The 17,022-nt window shown below is 44.4% G+C and overlaps 1 protein-coding gene across 2 annotated transcripts; it reads left to right on the top strand.

Annotated features, from left to right (window-relative positions):
* The first annotated feature begins 371 nt into the window (after window positions 1–371).
* Window positions 372–16,361, top strand: srebf2 (sterol regulatory element binding transcription factor 2). 2 transcript variants are annotated; one of them, XM_047327947.1, is made up of 21 exons: window positions 372–736; window positions 4,231–4,604; window positions 5,059–5,251; window positions 5,466–5,620; window positions 5,907–6,002; window positions 6,866–7,018; window positions 7,182–7,463; window positions 7,623–7,737; window positions 7,823–7,974; window positions 8,371–8,575; window positions 8,668–8,843; window positions 9,274–9,523; window positions 9,649–9,818; window positions 9,934–10,105; window positions 10,230–10,347; window positions 10,480–10,589; window positions 11,000–11,132; window positions 11,357–11,528; window positions 12,345–12,521; window positions 13,459–13,570; window positions 13,876–16,361. In XM_047327947.1, the coding sequence occupies exons 1-21, from the start codon at window positions 655–657 to the stop codon at window positions 14,091–14,093; spliced, it is 3,615 nt and encodes a 1,204-aa protein (XP_047183903.1). In that variant the 5' UTR covers window positions 372–654; the 3' UTR covers window positions 14,094–16,361. The 2 variants fall into 2 exon arrangements, with proteins under 2 accessions (XP_047183903.1, XP_035470172.1); XM_035614279.2 differs by lacking the exon at window positions 5,907–6,002 and having other exon boundaries at window positions 374–736.
* Window positions 16,362–17,022: the final 661 nt, after the last annotated feature.

The following is a 17,022-nucleotide window of genomic DNA, read 5'->3' as shown; positions in this document are numbered from 1 at the left end:
CATTTTAGCGTAGTTTTACATGCATAAAAGATGAACATTATGAACAGACATTTTATCTACGTGAAGGTTAACATTTATCACGATGTCAAGGACATTGCAGAAAAAGCAGAAAATCCATATCATCTGAATAAACATGAAGTATTTACTCTGTTTAATTTGAATGTGTACTTCTTTATTTATTGTCATCAGTGTTTCCGAGATGCCGGATTTGTCTGACTAGCTCCGCTTCTTTTCATGGAGAGAAGGGGCGCGGTTTATTCAAATGACACAGAAGCTTCTGATGGTTGACGTACTATCAGACCACGGCAAACACGACCTTGTCATTGGACGATGATAACTGGTCTTATGACAACAACAGCTAGCTCGGGGCCAATCAGCGCCCGCCTTGGGCCACAGAGTCTGTTTGTGAATGACGTAATGAGCGTGAAACAAGATGGCGCCGTCCGAAGCGTAAATCGGCGTAAATGAGTTTATCGTGGTAAACGTCTGCCTCTCTGGAGGCTCCGGTGTTGCCAAACGACCGTTCCGGTGAAGGAACATCTCCTCTGTCGGATAAGTCGTGTTGTGGCCGTCGCTGAGCGCCACAGCACCTTTGTTTCTCTTCCCCCGCGACCCTCCGGTTCCAGCCGGAGAGGCGAGCTGGCGACAGACAGGATGGACACCGGAGAGTACATGGAGACCATGGACCAGAGTTTGGCGGAACTGGGGGACGAATTCACCCTGGGGGACATCGACGGTGAGTGGTTGTGTCTCCGTTAACAGCGCTGAGTGTCGTTGTTCCCTGACTTGAAGTGCATGCGCCGCCGAGTGTGACAGCTCTGCGAGATGCTCGCCCCGCCGAGGGGGAAGGAGCCGAGCAGTTCTGCGTGTGATGCGAAAACTGCAACAAGACACAAAGTTTAGCCTTTAAAACCATTCACGATACAGCTTGTGTGCAAAAAGGGTTGTTAATATGTCTTAACCTAATTAACACGTGTTGTTTTCCAATCCCAGTGCGACGTGGTTTCTCACAATTGTCCCATTTACCGTAGTTAAATTTAGTCTTACAGAATTTGCACATAGCAAATATGCACGTCACTTTTTCCCCCTCCTATTTTTGACTCATGGAGTCATGTATCACGCATTTGTACATCGACATGAGCTTTTTGTTCGTTCTTTTTTGTTAAACTCATTGTTGATTTCGTTGCTGTGGATCTCCAGTAAACAACAGGCTGTAATGGAAAAGTGAGTGAGTAAAGTTGTAGGCACAGTGTTATTTTCCATGAAGCAGAGAGGTGGTTTCAGTACGAGGTGTCATGCACCAGGAAACTGTGTGTGTGTGTGTCTAGTGAAGGGTCACACAAGAATGCAACTTGCTCATCGAGCTTGTAGGAAGAATTATTTACTGTATGTACTTTGTGTCAAGATAAGTTCTCCGTTGCGCTCAATGAAGAAGCCGTTTCCCAACACTTTCGGCGTCCTTTCTCAGCGAATTCTGTGGAATCATCAAGCAAAGTTTGTTGGCCAACATCTCCGCAAAGGCCCAGTTCTGCACCCTGCAGCATCCTTGAACAAATCTAAATCCTCCCTCCAATCAAAACAAGCTTTACCCTCTGGCACACAGTGAAAGGACGGGGCTTTTGGTGTAACGCCGGCCAGCGCAGAGTCACCAGATTCCCATCAGTGTGGAATTTGAACTGAATGCGAAGTCACCAGACCAGACTGAGTCTGAGTCTGAGCGTTTGACAGTGTATGACAAGGCTTTAATGGATGGATATAATTCACCGATTCACACTAGCACAATAAGAAGGCTAGTGGCCAACACTGGTGATACTGCAGGCAGGCGTGTAACATTCCCGAAACTCTACCTGTCGCTGGTGTCTGGTGTTAATTCTCTCTTCAATGGAAGAATGAGCAAACAGCACACCCCCAGCTACGGTTATGTAATCCTACTTAATCATCGTGTCAAAAGGCAGGAATGTACAGTTTGTGTGTGGGAGAGAAATGACAACTGAGGGATGACTGATGAATTGATGAATAGATACATTTAGCTCAGTTACAGAAGTCACAGGCATTACTTCTCTAATATTTTTGGCATGTTCCTCGCAGCCTCTTCCAAATATTATATGGCTCTTTGTGCAGCAGCTGGTTTATTGTAAATCTACAAAGATATTTAACCTTTGCTCTTCAAATGAGCCATGTGCTTTTCTTTGAGAGTAAGGCCTTGGAGGCCCCTGTAAGGGGCTCAAGCAGTTGACCCTATATTCATCTAAAACATTCTCCTTCCCTCAATTATTCCCTTAGCAACCGGGCCTCTGGTTATATAACCTATTTTCTTTGCTCTCAGCAGCCGAGCAAACTTTCCCCCTTTGATGGATTTACCCTTTGTGCCAGCTTGTCTGAAACACGGGGGGCTATGAGCTGCTTTGTCCTGTCTGTTGTTAACAGTCTGCCTCCCCGTGGAGGTGTACAAGCGCCGGGCTAGTGAGTCTGCATATATAATGTATACATGTTCTGAGCAGAAAGGGCAGTTAGTTTTTATGATGAGCAAATAAAACTGTGTGTCCTACATTCTGCATTCATTATTATATTTTTTCCCACCGGGGGGGGGGGGGGGGGTGTGTGTGTGTGTGTGTGTGTGTGTGTGTGTGTGTGTGTGTGTGTGTGTGTGTGTGTGTGTGTGTGTGTGTGTGTGTGTGTGTGTGTGTGTGTGTGTGTGTGTGTAGGGAATTGCCAGATGATTTACTTTTGGAGCTGATTAGTCTCAGGGTCAAGGTCAGGTTCAACAAAAATATGATAAAGAAGTCACAAAAGAAGTCAAAGAAGAAGTCAAAGAATGACATCATGCAAAGTTCACAAGTGCATTTTTCGAGGTATCTCTGCGTGAGGAATACAGGACCTGAAGCTTAAATAGATTGAAGAAGTTATTTAAGTCAATATGATGTCACAAAGTAGCAATGAGGCAGTCTCTTTGTTGGCTTGCACTGTAACATGCGTAGAATTAAACAGGGGTGTTCAGATTTCTTGGCCTGACAGGAGAATTGGGTGTCTCTGACTTTAAGTACTAATGATCATCTGAAATCAATTTTCCCATTCAGGGTCTTATTAATGGTTCATCAGGGGGTGTGTGCTTAGTGATTTCATGTCACTTTGAAAGATTCAATAAATGTGGTCTGTGGATTGGAATTTCTGGTCTTGCTCTGCAATATACAGTTCCAGGCGGCAGCCTTGGGTTTTATATATATATGTATATATCAGTATTATAGATTAATCAGCTGGGCAGCTTTGACTACATGGACCTTGGAAAGAATTTGTCAGAATACTTGTAGTTCCAAAGTTGTGGTCCAAACCGTAAAATGCAGATAAAATCTTTTATTTTTAGAATATGTTACTTTATGTAATAATAGCCATACTGTATTAAAAAATGACAACAAAGTAACAAAACACGCCTATAAGCACCTAACATATGCAACTGGATGTGTTTTAATACCATCAAATCTAATAAATAAGTTTTTATTTATCCCTTCTGTTTAGGCAACAAATACTATTAGCTGGTATTTAATGTATTGCACACTAGTGTTGAACATAAGGGGCACGGTGCACATTCATTCTCTTAGTGCCATCCATCCATCAAGTCTCTCAGAGCTGCCTGAGTCTTTATCAAAGTGCCTTTTTACCTTGCTCCCATTGTCTGTGGGGGCCATCGGCATGGTTACTACATGCTGTACTTTCTCAAGGATATGTATTTGAAGACCTTCCACGTTGTGTGAGAAAAATCTTTATAGGTTCATCTGTTTATGACCAATGCTGTCTCTGTGCAATGCATGTGAGGGTTCAAGGCCTTTAAACTCTTTGAGATTTTCTAGCCTTAGCCATCTTATCTAATATCTGAACCAGATATACAGTGGGGGGACCTTGCCACCTTATATTTAATTTCAGTTCAGGGAGATCTGTCTCAAGGACATTTGAGACACTTAACTTAACACATCAGTTTACTACCTCGTCTCACTGTAATATTGGGTGTTAGTCAAGACCTTGGCTTGAAGGCATTCAAGAAATTGTAATCATCATGAGTCATGGGAAGTAGTTTATGTTGCTCTTAGTGACAGCCCATTCATAATGTCAATCCATAAAATATTTATTTAAATTGCCTTTCTTAGTATAGAAGCTATTAAATATATTCTCATATTTCATATCATTGCATCAATCCAAACTTTTTGTAATGTCCTGTCTTTTTAACCAACTCTTCAGATATGCTGCAGTTTGTCAGCAACCAGGTGGGCGACTTCCCGGACTTGTTTGAGGACCAGATGACAACGGCAGGCTCATTGCAGAGTGGCACCATTACCCCACGTCCTGCCATTCAAACCCCTCCGACTCCCCAGACACCAAACCCCGTTCCCTACCAGAGCTCAGCTGTGAGCCTCACCAGCTCCCAGACACTGTCTCCCCAGTCTTTACCCCTGACCCCTCCCCTTACTCCCGCCCAGACCCCCTCGCCCCCCACCACCGCCCCCACGGTGCAGCAGCAGGTGACCCGCAGCCCTCCGCTCCTTCAGCCACGGCCTCATGTGGTTCAGCCCATCCAGCCTCAGCCCCAACAGACGGCCCAGCCTAGCATCCAGGTATCAGCTATCTGACTCCTCTATCACTCGTGGCACTCAAGTTGTGTTCATGGACCTGTGCAGGGTGCAGGATGTGACTGCTGCAGTGATGGACAAGTGCTGCATTTTTGAGTCCAAAGCTTTTTTCAAGGTCTCCGCCTCTCCAGCTGTAATTTTGTTGTCTGTTGTGGAGACAGTGAAGATTTATTTTCTGTAATTGTGTTATCCATACACCAAAAAAAGCATCTGCCGCGAGAGAAATTTCAGATCACTGATAGACTGTAAAAGATATAAATGCCCAGCTCAGCATCCCTGCAAACCATTGCACATCTCAGCAGAACTGTAGTCAACCTGAGAGATATAGTTTATTTTCTTGAATAAAATACATTTTCCTAAAACAGTAAATCATGAAGACAAACAGTTTTATGTTACATCAGCAGTTTCTATTTTGTTTTGTTTTTTTACTTTGATGCAGATGCACACCCAGGGGATCGCTATGCAGACCCAGGCCTTCCCGGTCCACACCCTAGTTCAGACCCACAGCCAGACGGCCATGCCCATCCAGACCCAGGCCACGCAAACTGTGATGATTGCCTCCAATGGCGGACAGTCACGTTTCATCCAGAACCCCGTCATCTGCCACCAAAGCCCTACTCCTGGTTTCCAAGGTGACGAATAGGAGGGTATTCTGTTGAAACCATGAAACTATTTATATGAAGTTGCTGATATGAGCTCGAGTACAAATTAAATTCATCATACATCATTTTGTTTTTCTTAAATTTATCTTTACATGTTGTCGCTGCATTTAATGGTTTGTTCTCAGGCTCGTGATCGGAATGTCATGATCTTGTTTTCATCCATCATCTTGACTCCTCTTTTTAGTCATCCAACCACAGATGCAGAGCATCATGACATCACAGCTGCAACCAGTGACCATTCAGCACCAGCGTGTTCTGACTCCAACAGGTCAAACCATCCAGACTCTCTCTACACCAACCACAGTCCACACTGTGCAACAGCAGATGCAGCAAGTACCTGTGAGTAACACCACAGTTGTTGGCAGGGTGCAGGGACGGCCCTGGCAATGTTGGCGCCCTGGGCGAGATTTTTGATTGACGCCCCCCAAAGGTCTTTACATGACACTAATCACCACTTCATTATTAAAACAAACACTTTAATGAAAGATATTAAACATTGTACAACATCTAAGTTATGTGTTATTTATAATAATCACAATATTAATTATATACATAATATATAATTGAAGAAACGTTTAAAACTGTTAACAAGAACAATTTAATCCTTTTTTGACTCATTTTGCAGCTGCAACTCAAATGCAGACCAAGACAACAGTCTTGGATGATCCCCCGCGTCATGGAGTGTTGTCAACTCGTGACTGACAGTTCAGGGGGAGAAGCAGTATGTCTATTTTTGTAATTAAAAGTTTTAAGGGCGAGAATTTCGACCCAAAACGCAGACGACCAGACTCAATGAAAGTTTTAACAGATTTAATAGTCTTTCAAGGGAGAGGGGGGGAGGATCAAGGGTGGCGACGTTGAGCAGGCGAGTAGAAAAACAGGAGAAAGGCAGTGTGATTTCAGCAATGGTCTTGTGACCGAGTTCCAGGTTTAAGCAGCCAGGCAGAATTTCAGGCAAGATCAGAGAAGTCAAAATCACTGAACAACATCTAATCAAAGTCATAGAATGAACTGGCCGAGTGTTTTTACCATGTTCGAGACGAAACAATTCACAGCTTTTATGCAGGAGATAACGATCTTGATCAGGAACTGATCCCAGCGAGGAACTCAGGAAGACCACGCCCACTGCGATAATGTTTTTAGGTGTAACGAGTTAGTGTAAAAACAATACTATTGTCGCTACGAGACAACGCACTTGAGCTAAAAAAAAACACAAATGCCCCCCTTGTAGTTTGCGCCCTAGGCCTACGCCTCCTGCCACGGGCCGCCCCTGCCAGGGTTGGACAAGAAATCACAGTTTCTGCTGTCAGAAAAGAGTCAGAGACACAATAGAAATGATGATTGGTCGATATCTGGTTTAAAAAAAAAAAAGGCAACAAACCTGAACTACCAATCTCTCCTGAATTCCTTCTGACGAAATAGCTCAGAAACAAACTATTTTGTTTCATAAAGTTGGCGTAGATGAAGACATGAGTGGAGCAACAGCAGAGCTAAATATCTAATAATAAAGTTTTAATTGTTTTAATTGCTCATGAGGAAAAAAAGTAAAAGTCTTGTGTTGACATTTGGACGTCTTTCCACCAGGTTCTGGTCCAGCAGCCTCAGATTCTGAAGACGGACTCGCTGCTTGTCACAACTATCAAACCAGATGGCACACAGGTGCTGTCCACCATGCAGAGCCCCACAGGGATCACCACCTTTAACACGCCCATCCAGAACACAGCCCTGCAAGTCCCGGTATGAAGCTGGCATGAATGATGTCATATTACTTTTTGGTTGTTAATAGTTGAAAATGTATCAAATAAAATAGTTGTTTCTTTAAAAAGACTTATTCTGCAATCCTACAGACTTATTAACCATTAATACGTCACACTGAAACTGCTCTGATTTCTGTCTCCAGACGCTGATGAGCAGCAACATCCTGACCACCGTCCCCGTTATGATGGGAGGAGGAGATAAGCTGCCAATCAAGCAGCTGCAGCCAGGCTCCTCCCACTGCACAAGTGTCGCCAGGTCAAATTTGGATCAGGGCCAGATGACAGTTGGAGTAATGGGCCCAGGAGGAGTGGTGAAGGAGGGCGAGAGGAGGACGACACACAACATCATCGAGAAGAGGTACCGCTCTTCCATCAACGACAAAATTGTGGAGCTCAGAGACCTGGTCATGGGCAGCGACGCCAAGGTTAGTGATTATAACACTGGGTTCATTAAACATTAAAACTAATTAAATGTTATAAATTGTTCCAGTGTATAAATTAGGTTAAAAAAAACCAACTGATTTCACTCATGGAGCTTGATAGAAATTCTCTACTCATCACTTCCTCCATGTCTTTCTTCCCAGATCCATAAATCCGGAGTGCTAAGGAAGGCCATTGACTACATCAAATACTTGCAACAGACAAACCACAAACTACGACAGGAGAACCTGGCCCTTAAAATGGCAAACCAGAAGAACAGTAAGTGTGTTACATCACCTTACCGAAAGCATAGCGCAACCTGAAGCGGGTCGAGATTTTAACGAGTCTCTTCTTTCCATCTCAGAGCCAGTGTCGTTGTCCGAAGAGGTGGAGCTCAAACAGGAAATAGTGATGATGTCGCCTCCGGCCTCGGACTCTGGTTCTGGCTCCCCTCACCAGTTCTCTCCTTACTGTGTTGACTCAGAACCAGGCAGCCCTCTACTGGATCACGAGCAGGTAACACGCACACAAAGAAGGGATAACACTCGCGCTGTGTCGCTGTTTGATAACTGATATTAACCATCATGGTTTCCACCTTGAACAGTTGGTTCAATGTTAACTTGCTGATTAGCTCAGTGTGCGTATTTATGTCATGGTTAGGGTGTGGCACCAAGTAAGAGTTGCTGGTTTTTTTATTGTAGTAAAGACGTCAGGTGAAGCTATGAACTTCTCTTCAGTCGTCATGCAGTAATTTACTGGCTGCAAAGCGCATACTAATATTGTTACAACATATTTGTCTTGACCTTAAATATGAGACATTTTTGCAAATGTAATTTCCAGGAGAAAATATTGTCTTGAATTAGGCAAATACATTATGTTCATTATTATGAACTCTGTCTTTCTCTCTTTCAGGTGAAGAGTGAGCCAGATTCTCCCTCCACCGTCGGAGTGATGGATCGTTCTCGACTGCTTCTCTGCGCCCTCACCTTCTTCTGCCTGTCCCTCAACCCATTGCCCTCTCTTCTGGACTCCGACGCCTCAGGGAGCCACAGCCTGTCCGCAGGCCACGGGCCATCGAGAACGCTCGTCTGGTTCCCGACACACACGCAGGACTTTGGTGAGCGGGACTGACCTCGTTGTTTGTGCGGGTTCATGATGCACATTTTAACCACAGCCTTGCCTCATGTTTCATCTCGTATCATCCTCCAGCGTCCTGGCTGCGGTGCCTGTTGCCGTGGGTGATGGTGTGGGTGCTGAGCGGGGTGGGAGCTGTGTGGGGCTGTGTCAGGGTGCTCTACCTGTGGGAGCCTGTTACACCACTTCACTCCCCGAAGTCTGTGTCCTTCTGGAGGCATCGCAAACAAGCCGACCTGCATCTCAACAGGGTAAGTACACATCGGCACCAGGGCAGATTTTCACAAAACAATAACCGTGGTTAAAATAATTCAGCCATAATGATTTTATCACAATATCTGGAGAAAGTTTAAAAATAATTATAATGCTATCAGTCAATTTCATCTTAAACTTTGTTTATTGTGTTTTATGTAATTTTACGCAGATGAATACACACAATCCAAGGATTGTGTAATTATTGATGTGTGTTATTGTGTTAAATGATTGTTGTTATTCATAGTAGTATGAATATTACATTTAATTTGCCCCATAATAGTTTGCATCTCCTGCATATAACCATCAATACAATGCGCATGCACATATGTGTACACACATACTCATGACCTTCACTGCACCTTTCCTGTCAGTCTTAACTGAACACTAAACTTGCTTGCCATTCCTCCCATCTCGTCTTTCCTGCAGGGAGATTACAAAGCGGCATTGGCTAGTTTAGAGACCTGCTTGTCCGTCTTGACCAGGGCTCTTCCGTCAACCAATCTGGACCTGGTTTTCTCTCTGTCCTGGAATCTAATTCGCTACTGCTTGCATCGTCCAACTCCTCTGGGATGGCTGGTTCACCAGGTCCGAGGAAAGCATGAGGGAGAGGAGGCGAGGACTAGTGCGAAGGACGCAGCACTGGTTTACCACCGTCTGAGCCAGCTGCAACTCACAGGTGAGTGTCGAGGACAGAGTGAGCTGCTGCTGTACACAGGCTGTCATGATATAATATTCACGGTTTGAAGTTAATGAGTGAGGATTTGAATGCACTGATACAGGTTCTGTTCTCTCTATCTGCAGGAAAGCTGCCTCAACGTAGTAGCTTGTGGGCTTTGTCAGTCTCCCTCAGCGCCGTCAACCTAAGCGAGAGCGCCCAGGGCAAGATGGCGCCCGCCCAGCTCACTCAGATCTACGTCACTGCAGCAACAGCACTGCGTACCGTGCTGGGCCACCACCTCTCCTTTTTGCCTGTATGTCTTTGACATGGTCCATCATTTATCGTCTATCACAAAAAACATAACTAATACATTTACTTCACTAATTTCTTTCATTGTTATGATCCCTTCTTCCTTATCTGTCTCCCAGGGTTACCTGTTGAGCTGTGCAGAGAGTGTGGCCAGCCAATCTGAGACCAAGCCAATCCCAGAGTGCCTGCGCTGGCTCTTCACCCCACTGGGCAGGCAGTTCTTCCTGAGCTGTGATTGGTCAGTGAAGTCAGAGTGCAGCGACGATGTTTACACATCTCAGAGAGAGCCAGGTGTGTTGTGAGCTCTGAGGGGAGCAGGGGAGTCTGTTGGAGAAAGATTTTGTAATCAAAAATACATTTTGTGTGTAATAATATTTTGCCTGTTCCTCTTTTTTACGTCCTGATCTTTCTTCAGCTGACCCTATTGCCCAGCTGCACCGCTGCTTCTGCAGGAAGCTTCTGGAGAGAGCTGTTCACACCCTCATCCAGCCGCAGAGCGACTCTGAAGCAGGCAAACGCAAGAATGACTCTGGGTAACAACTACGGGCACAAGCCATGTTGCTGCACCAGGGGTCCTGGCTGTTTACAGTTTGACAGTTTGTTGTGAATTAAAAATTGGACTTAGTAAACCTCTCCTCCCTTCTTTTTTCCTGTGATTTTTTCAGGGAGTTTTCAAGCGCTATGGAGTTCCTTCAATTGTTGAACAGCTGTACAGAGGACTCTCCTTCCCTCCCTCCTCCCTTCTCGACTCCTCCCAATCACACCACCTCTCCAGGTATGAATAAGCATGAAGAGAACAAACCTTCCCATTTGCGAAGGAGCGTGAATCACATCGGAATGTTTGATGTGGGTTGTTTGGGGCAACTCTTCCGGGAAGATTAACCAGGTAGGCGTCGTAGTTATTACTGTCAACACTTGCAGTCATTGATTTGTGGGACTAATGACTTGCTGTCGATATGAACGCTTCAATGATCTGTTCAAGCATCGTTAATTAGCCACAGTCTCGATCAATTCTTGTTGCTCTCCCAGTGATCCATGCTGCACACATGCTGTATTTTATCGACCCACACTATTGATACAAGGACAGGGGGGTCTTAGCCTCCACATTATTTCTGATTTTACATTTGACAAGAAATAGTTTCTCACAACCATTAAAAAATTGTTTCCGTCCCTTCTTCCTGCCAGTGGGAGACCCAGTGAGCCGTTGGTGGGCTTTGGTCCTCAAGGCAGTCGTGCATTGGCTGCAGGGTGATGACGCTGCAGTGAGGTCACTGTTAGCAGAGGCAGAGCGAATGCCCAGGGCGCTTCACACTATCGAGTGAGTGAAATAAAACTTGTTACTGAATGTTGACATGTTGCAAAACACAAGCCATCACACCACAATACAGAAACTAGATTGTGAAGATGAAGCTTTCATTCTTCATAGACTCCATTCCTCTACGTTGAACTGAAGGATGTTGATAAAGATGAACACGTATGTCCCATGTTTTAAAATCATACAGTATCCATCCTCACTGCTCCTCTCTAACCTCTCTGTTGTAGCCACTCTCTTCCCAAGGCTGTGCTGCTGCTATGCAAAGCGGTCCAGATAAGTCTGTCGCCTCTGAAGGGAGAAGGGGCCGTGGCCTGCCTGTCCCACTGTGACAGAGCCAGCGGCTACCTGCGCGTCAGCGTCTCACTTCCCCTCACCCAGTCGGGGAGCTGGCTGAACAAGGTAGAATACAAGGAGCAAACACTGTCGCTGATATCTCCTTAACATCTGCACACTGCATGTTTCACATCAGATTGGCAGGACTCACTGAAATCAATGCAATCACACACACACAACCTTGTACTTCTTAGTGAGGACACTCATTGGCATAATGCATACCCTAGCCCCTTACCCTAATCTTAACCATCAAATGCCTAACCCTAACCTAAACCCACATCTTAACCCTCAAACAGCCCTTTGAAAAAGTCAGGACAGGCCAAAATGGTGAATGTAAACTCAAAATGGTCCTCACAAAGATTTAAGCGCAAGTACACACATGGGCAACACTGCATGCTCAGTCGTGGTCAGGGCAGGCTGGTGTGTGTGTGTGTGTGTGTGTGTGATTATAATGATAAGGGGCTAGTGGATGCATTATATCTCAAGTGAATAGTGGAATACTTGTGCGTGTGTGCACAGTGTGGGTGGCAGGAGGTGGCTGTGGTGCATTGTAGTTGCATTGCATGATCCCAAAGTCGAGTGCAATGTGTCTGCAGTGCAGTACAGAGGCCTCCCCAATCTGCACGCACCCGCGACACACCCTCTGCTTCACACGAGACAGCACTGTACATCATATATGTTTAAGATTTTTTTGGATGCATGTGCAAGCTGAACTGGTAATAAAGATGATGATGATGATGGTGGTGGTTGGTTGTTGGCGGTGGGTTGTGGATGTACGGGCGGATTGATTCACACCTGTGCTCTCAAACTCATCTCATCGGTCAATCTTTTTGGGAGTTCACCAAGCAGCTCTTTGATTTGATGTCCCTCGTCTGTCCTAAGGGGGTGGAGCTCCTAGTCTGTGACCTTTTGCTGACGTTAAGGACCAGTTTGTGGCAGCGGGGAGGCAGCAGTAATGGAGAGCCAGGCCCGGCCCCCGGATCCCAGTTGGCTGGCTTCCAGAGGGACCTCAGCGCGCTCAGAAAGCTCACACAGTGCTACAGACAGGCTCAACACAAGGTACATCTGAGGCTTCATGAAGTCAGTTACTGCGTGTGAAGGAGGCGACATAAGAATACAGTCACATGAAGTCTAAGTCTACATTCTGGTAGGAGCAGAGATTGTAGATAACTGCCAGGGATTCTTAACACCGACCTTAAATGATCTACTGGATTTGCTGTGGGTTGAGAAGACCAGTTCAAGATCAGACGATTGTTTGTTTTTCAAACAATCCAACCCATTTTTTTCAAACAATCCAACCCATTAAATATAAAAAATACACATCACAAGCACAAATTGATGCCTTAGATTTGCTTTCATTGTCTAGCTTTCAACCAAAAAAATACAAATAATCAATTATTAATGATATAACATTGGGAGGTTGTCACCTTTTCACAAAAATGTAGCAAGCTGCAGTAAATAAACTCAATATTTTTCCGGCATTTCATAGCCGTAACAATTTTTTACAGAAACTCTGTGCTGCCCTGACAAAAAGCCTGTTAATCATGTTCATGTTGATACTGTATTTACTGTAACAGCCTTAGAAATCAAGTTCTCTCTCACTGTTAACCGCTGCAAAAATCTCACTGCAGCTGCACATATCAATCATGCTTGTGAGATTTATTTGAGCAGAGTCATTACTGCAGCCAGAGGGTCTTTAACAACTGCTGCGTTCACAGCGGTCTGTGATCATTCGTCGTTTTCTGACTAGTGCGAGACTCATAAAAACCGTGTGAAGTTTATCATAATCATTGTGTGAGTTTCTGTTGAAAAACTGAAAAATGTTCACTCTGTCTGTGCTCTGCCTGAAAGCCTCCACTTCTGAAAGTGAAATATTTCAAGTGTGTATCCCTAGTGGTAAATGTGCAGTGAAAGGAAGTGAGGGCACGGCGTTTTTCCTACTCCGGCTTCACCCATACAAACAATCATCTGATGAGATTTTTATTTTTGCCGCAAGGTGTTTCTTCATGAGACCACGGTGAGGCTGATGGCCGGTGCCAGTCCCACAAGGACGCACCAGCTGCTGGAGCACAACCTCCGACGCAGGACGCCCAACTCCTACACAGCCGGTGAGGAAGACACAGATTCATATTTACACATTGAACTACAGACCTCCGAATCATCGTCCTCACTGAATCATATCTACTCACGTGGACTCAGTGTAGACGTTCACCTTGACTGCTGGCTCAGCATCAGCTCCCTTTGGCCTTTCTTAATCTTAATTATTAAAAGTGAACTTGAAAGACGGACTCTTAACATCCCTAGAGAAGGATGTGACCTTGTATTTACACAAAGACACACACACACACACCAGGAGGCAGTGGACACTAATCTGCACCTTTCCTCTTCTCTCTTCTCCCCGTGCTGCTTTCAGATGGCGAGTGTGTCCTGGGCGAGAGAGAGAGGGCTCATGCCATCCTGCTGGCCTGCCGCCACCTGCCCATGCCCCTGCTAACCCCTCCCGGGCACCGTGCCCGCCTGCTGGCCGAGGCCAAGCGCACCCTGGAGCGGGTGGGGGACCGTCGGTCCCTGCAGGACTGTCAGCAGATTTTACTGCGCCTCAGTGGGGGCACGACCATCGCAGCCTCCTGAAAACACACACATACACACACACACAAACACACAGTGCGAAAACAAACACACAGATTAGGGCTGCTTAAAAAAACCCACAACAGATTCATCCCACAACATTTAATTCTATAATTGTCACATATTTCCATCCTCATACTGATCAAGGGCCATGAATATGGACTCAAACTGGCACACTTCTCTCACACACAGACCAATTTCCATTGTCATGGCTACGCCAGCTTAACACTTGAAGGCTACTGTTGCAGCACAATCACGCCACCCTATGGTCATTAATGGTACCACAGTGGCCTTGTTTGAAACAATGCTGAACAACAAGGGAAATCTGCTTAAATGCGCCCACGGAGGGGGAGGGACCATTATCTCCTAGCTTAAATAAATGCAACGCAGCATTGCATTGGTTCACTGTAGGATGCCACGCTGCACAGTCATAGTTGGCACACAGTAATGGTGTAATATCTCAGTTAACTCGCAAGCTTCAATAAAGGGCTTTCGAGGAATTCACGAGTCGACATCCCTGATCTGTTGAGCTGTAGGATGCAGACAGAGAGAAGTGTGCTCTTAACTGCACAGTGCAGAGTAGTGTCTCTTCTTATCTACCTCATACACTGTACAATGCGAGCATTGTGTTGTTGAGCAAAACAGGATATTTGTGTCAGTTGAAATTGTGGTCCAGTGACCATTTGAAGTGATGCTTCGATCCAGTGCAGCATCATTCTATAAAAATCTTGTTGAGACTTTAGGATGCGGCAGTGCAGGACTGTAGGACTTTGACTTGCTTTTGCAAGAACGACAGACAGCTACTGCTGATGTGTTCCTTACTATCAAACAAGAAAACGTATTGGATTTTATTGGACGTCAAAATAACGCAGGGAAGCAGTAAATCATGTGCCAATAAGAAAATGCCCAGTGACACACATACACCATATACCAGCCAACCAGGCCCTCTTCCTCTGTTACTTTCACTCTCTCTCACCATTCTGATAGTGATACAGAGTTCTTCCTGCATAACACTGTTCAGTTGTTGTTCCAACACTGCCTTTGTACAGAGGGTTTGCAAGTTATCAACAAAAGTTCTGGAAAACACTGAAAAAACTGGAAAGATCGAGGCATTCTAAAACGTATGTCCGGTGGTGCACACAATTCATGAATTGCATACACACTCGCAACGTGATTGTATATAGGTTGTACATAGGCAGATAAACAGAAGTAGAATTTTTACGTTCTGCTTGAGAGACGATGGAAGCTCTGTAACAAATTTGGGTCATAATGGTCACGTGTCTGACCAGGAGAGCAAAGTCGCGCTGACTTACCCTTAAAAGTGATCCTCTGTGGTGAGGTGATGGTCAGTTCTAATTCACAATGGATTACGGTCGTGACGCGTTGACCCTGCAACCAGCATGTTGTCAATAAAAGTTCAGGCAGAATAATTGACCTCTCGGCTGTCAGATCTGTGAGCAGCCACGTTTTTGGCCACTCAACAAGTAAATGATGTGGAGATGGTCTAAACACAGTGACGACATGAGAAATTGTATTTCTTGTTAGCGATGTCCACATATAATGTAAAGCACTCAAGCGAAATTGCCTTGATGTTATGTAAAAACAAATAACGTTTCATCATATTTGAATTGATGGAGGAGTTTTAGCTTTGTGAAATCTTTTGTCTACTTTGTTTTTTATTCTGTCATTCCCATTTATTTTCTGTGGACTGATTATCTTATTTAATGTTAATGTAATATTAATATAAATGCTTTTGTTTGGTTGGAAAGGGAGCAGTTTTGCAATTTTATCATTGTCATTGTTTAACGTATGTAAAAGCAGCTTAGGGTCAGAAACGGTCAGAGGGAGAATCTCTGATAGGAAGATGTGTATTTAATTGAAGAAGTAAATCCTCAGTTTAAACAACTAGCATGACGTTATTGGATCACATTTTATTTTTTTTGGTACATGCTGCAATTTCTTTGATGTTTGTGAAGTAAAAGCAAACACATAACGTGCTAATAGTGTTTTCCAGAACTCTGTCTTCCAGGTCAACTCAAGCTGTCAATAAGTCATGTAAGGAGTCCTGAAAATGCTCACAAACGTTTAGATGTAACTTTCCTGACTGGTAAAAGTGTGCAAAGACGATAGAAATGCTCAACCAGCCGTCGGCAGGCCCTTGCTGTCACAATTATGTATTTTTTTCTTTCTCTTTCCCCATGATGTATTTTACTGTCTGGATTTTTGTGTTCATTTTAATGTTTGTTTTATAATAAAACAACCCATGATAGAGTTTGGCATATATGATCTTTCATTAATAAAAGCATCGTACTAGATGTGCATGTGTGATTTGAGAAGTACGAATATAAACACTGAAATAGAAGAAGAAGAAAAAGGAGAACACCACATTTAACGTTTGTTCTGTGTTGGCCGGGTGTGAAATCCTGTGTGATTCCGCTTTGTGAAGGTTATTGGTTTTCTCTTTTACACACTCTAGCACAGTGAACACTGGACACTGCTGTCTAAATGAGACCCTCCCAGCAGTTCACACAGAAAGATGACAGTCCTGGATACAAAAGGAATCCCTGCCACTGGAGGGTGTGGCGGTCTGCTGCAGACAGCACTGGATCACCACAATGGTGTCACAGGGGTCAGACAGTGCAACTACTGAATGAAAAAAGAAAAATAAGATTCAGGATTTGGGTCAGGGTCCCATACACCTATAGATTAAATACGGCAATCTTTACATCATGATGGATGGAAGTACAGACCACATAATCTAAACTGACATTCTCATGAACATAAGGAGACATGATATTAAACATCATCATACTATCAGTAATATGATCATGTACTTTAAACTCCCATATTATGCAAAATATTGTTGTCAAACAGGAATAGGTGTCCCCAGCCTGTCTACAGACAGCAACAACAGCACTTTTTAAAACATTTT

The sequence above is a fragment of the Scophthalmus maximus genome, chromosome 17 (genome assembly GCF_022379125.1).
Source record: "Scophthalmus maximus strain ysfricsl-2021 chromosome 17, ASM2237912v1, whole genome shotgun sequence".
In the NCBI taxonomy this organism is placed as follows: Eukaryota; Metazoa; Chordata; class Actinopteri; order Pleuronectiformes; family Scophthalmidae; genus Scophthalmus; species Scophthalmus maximus.
This window is presented reverse-complemented; position numbering and strand designations above follow the sequence as displayed.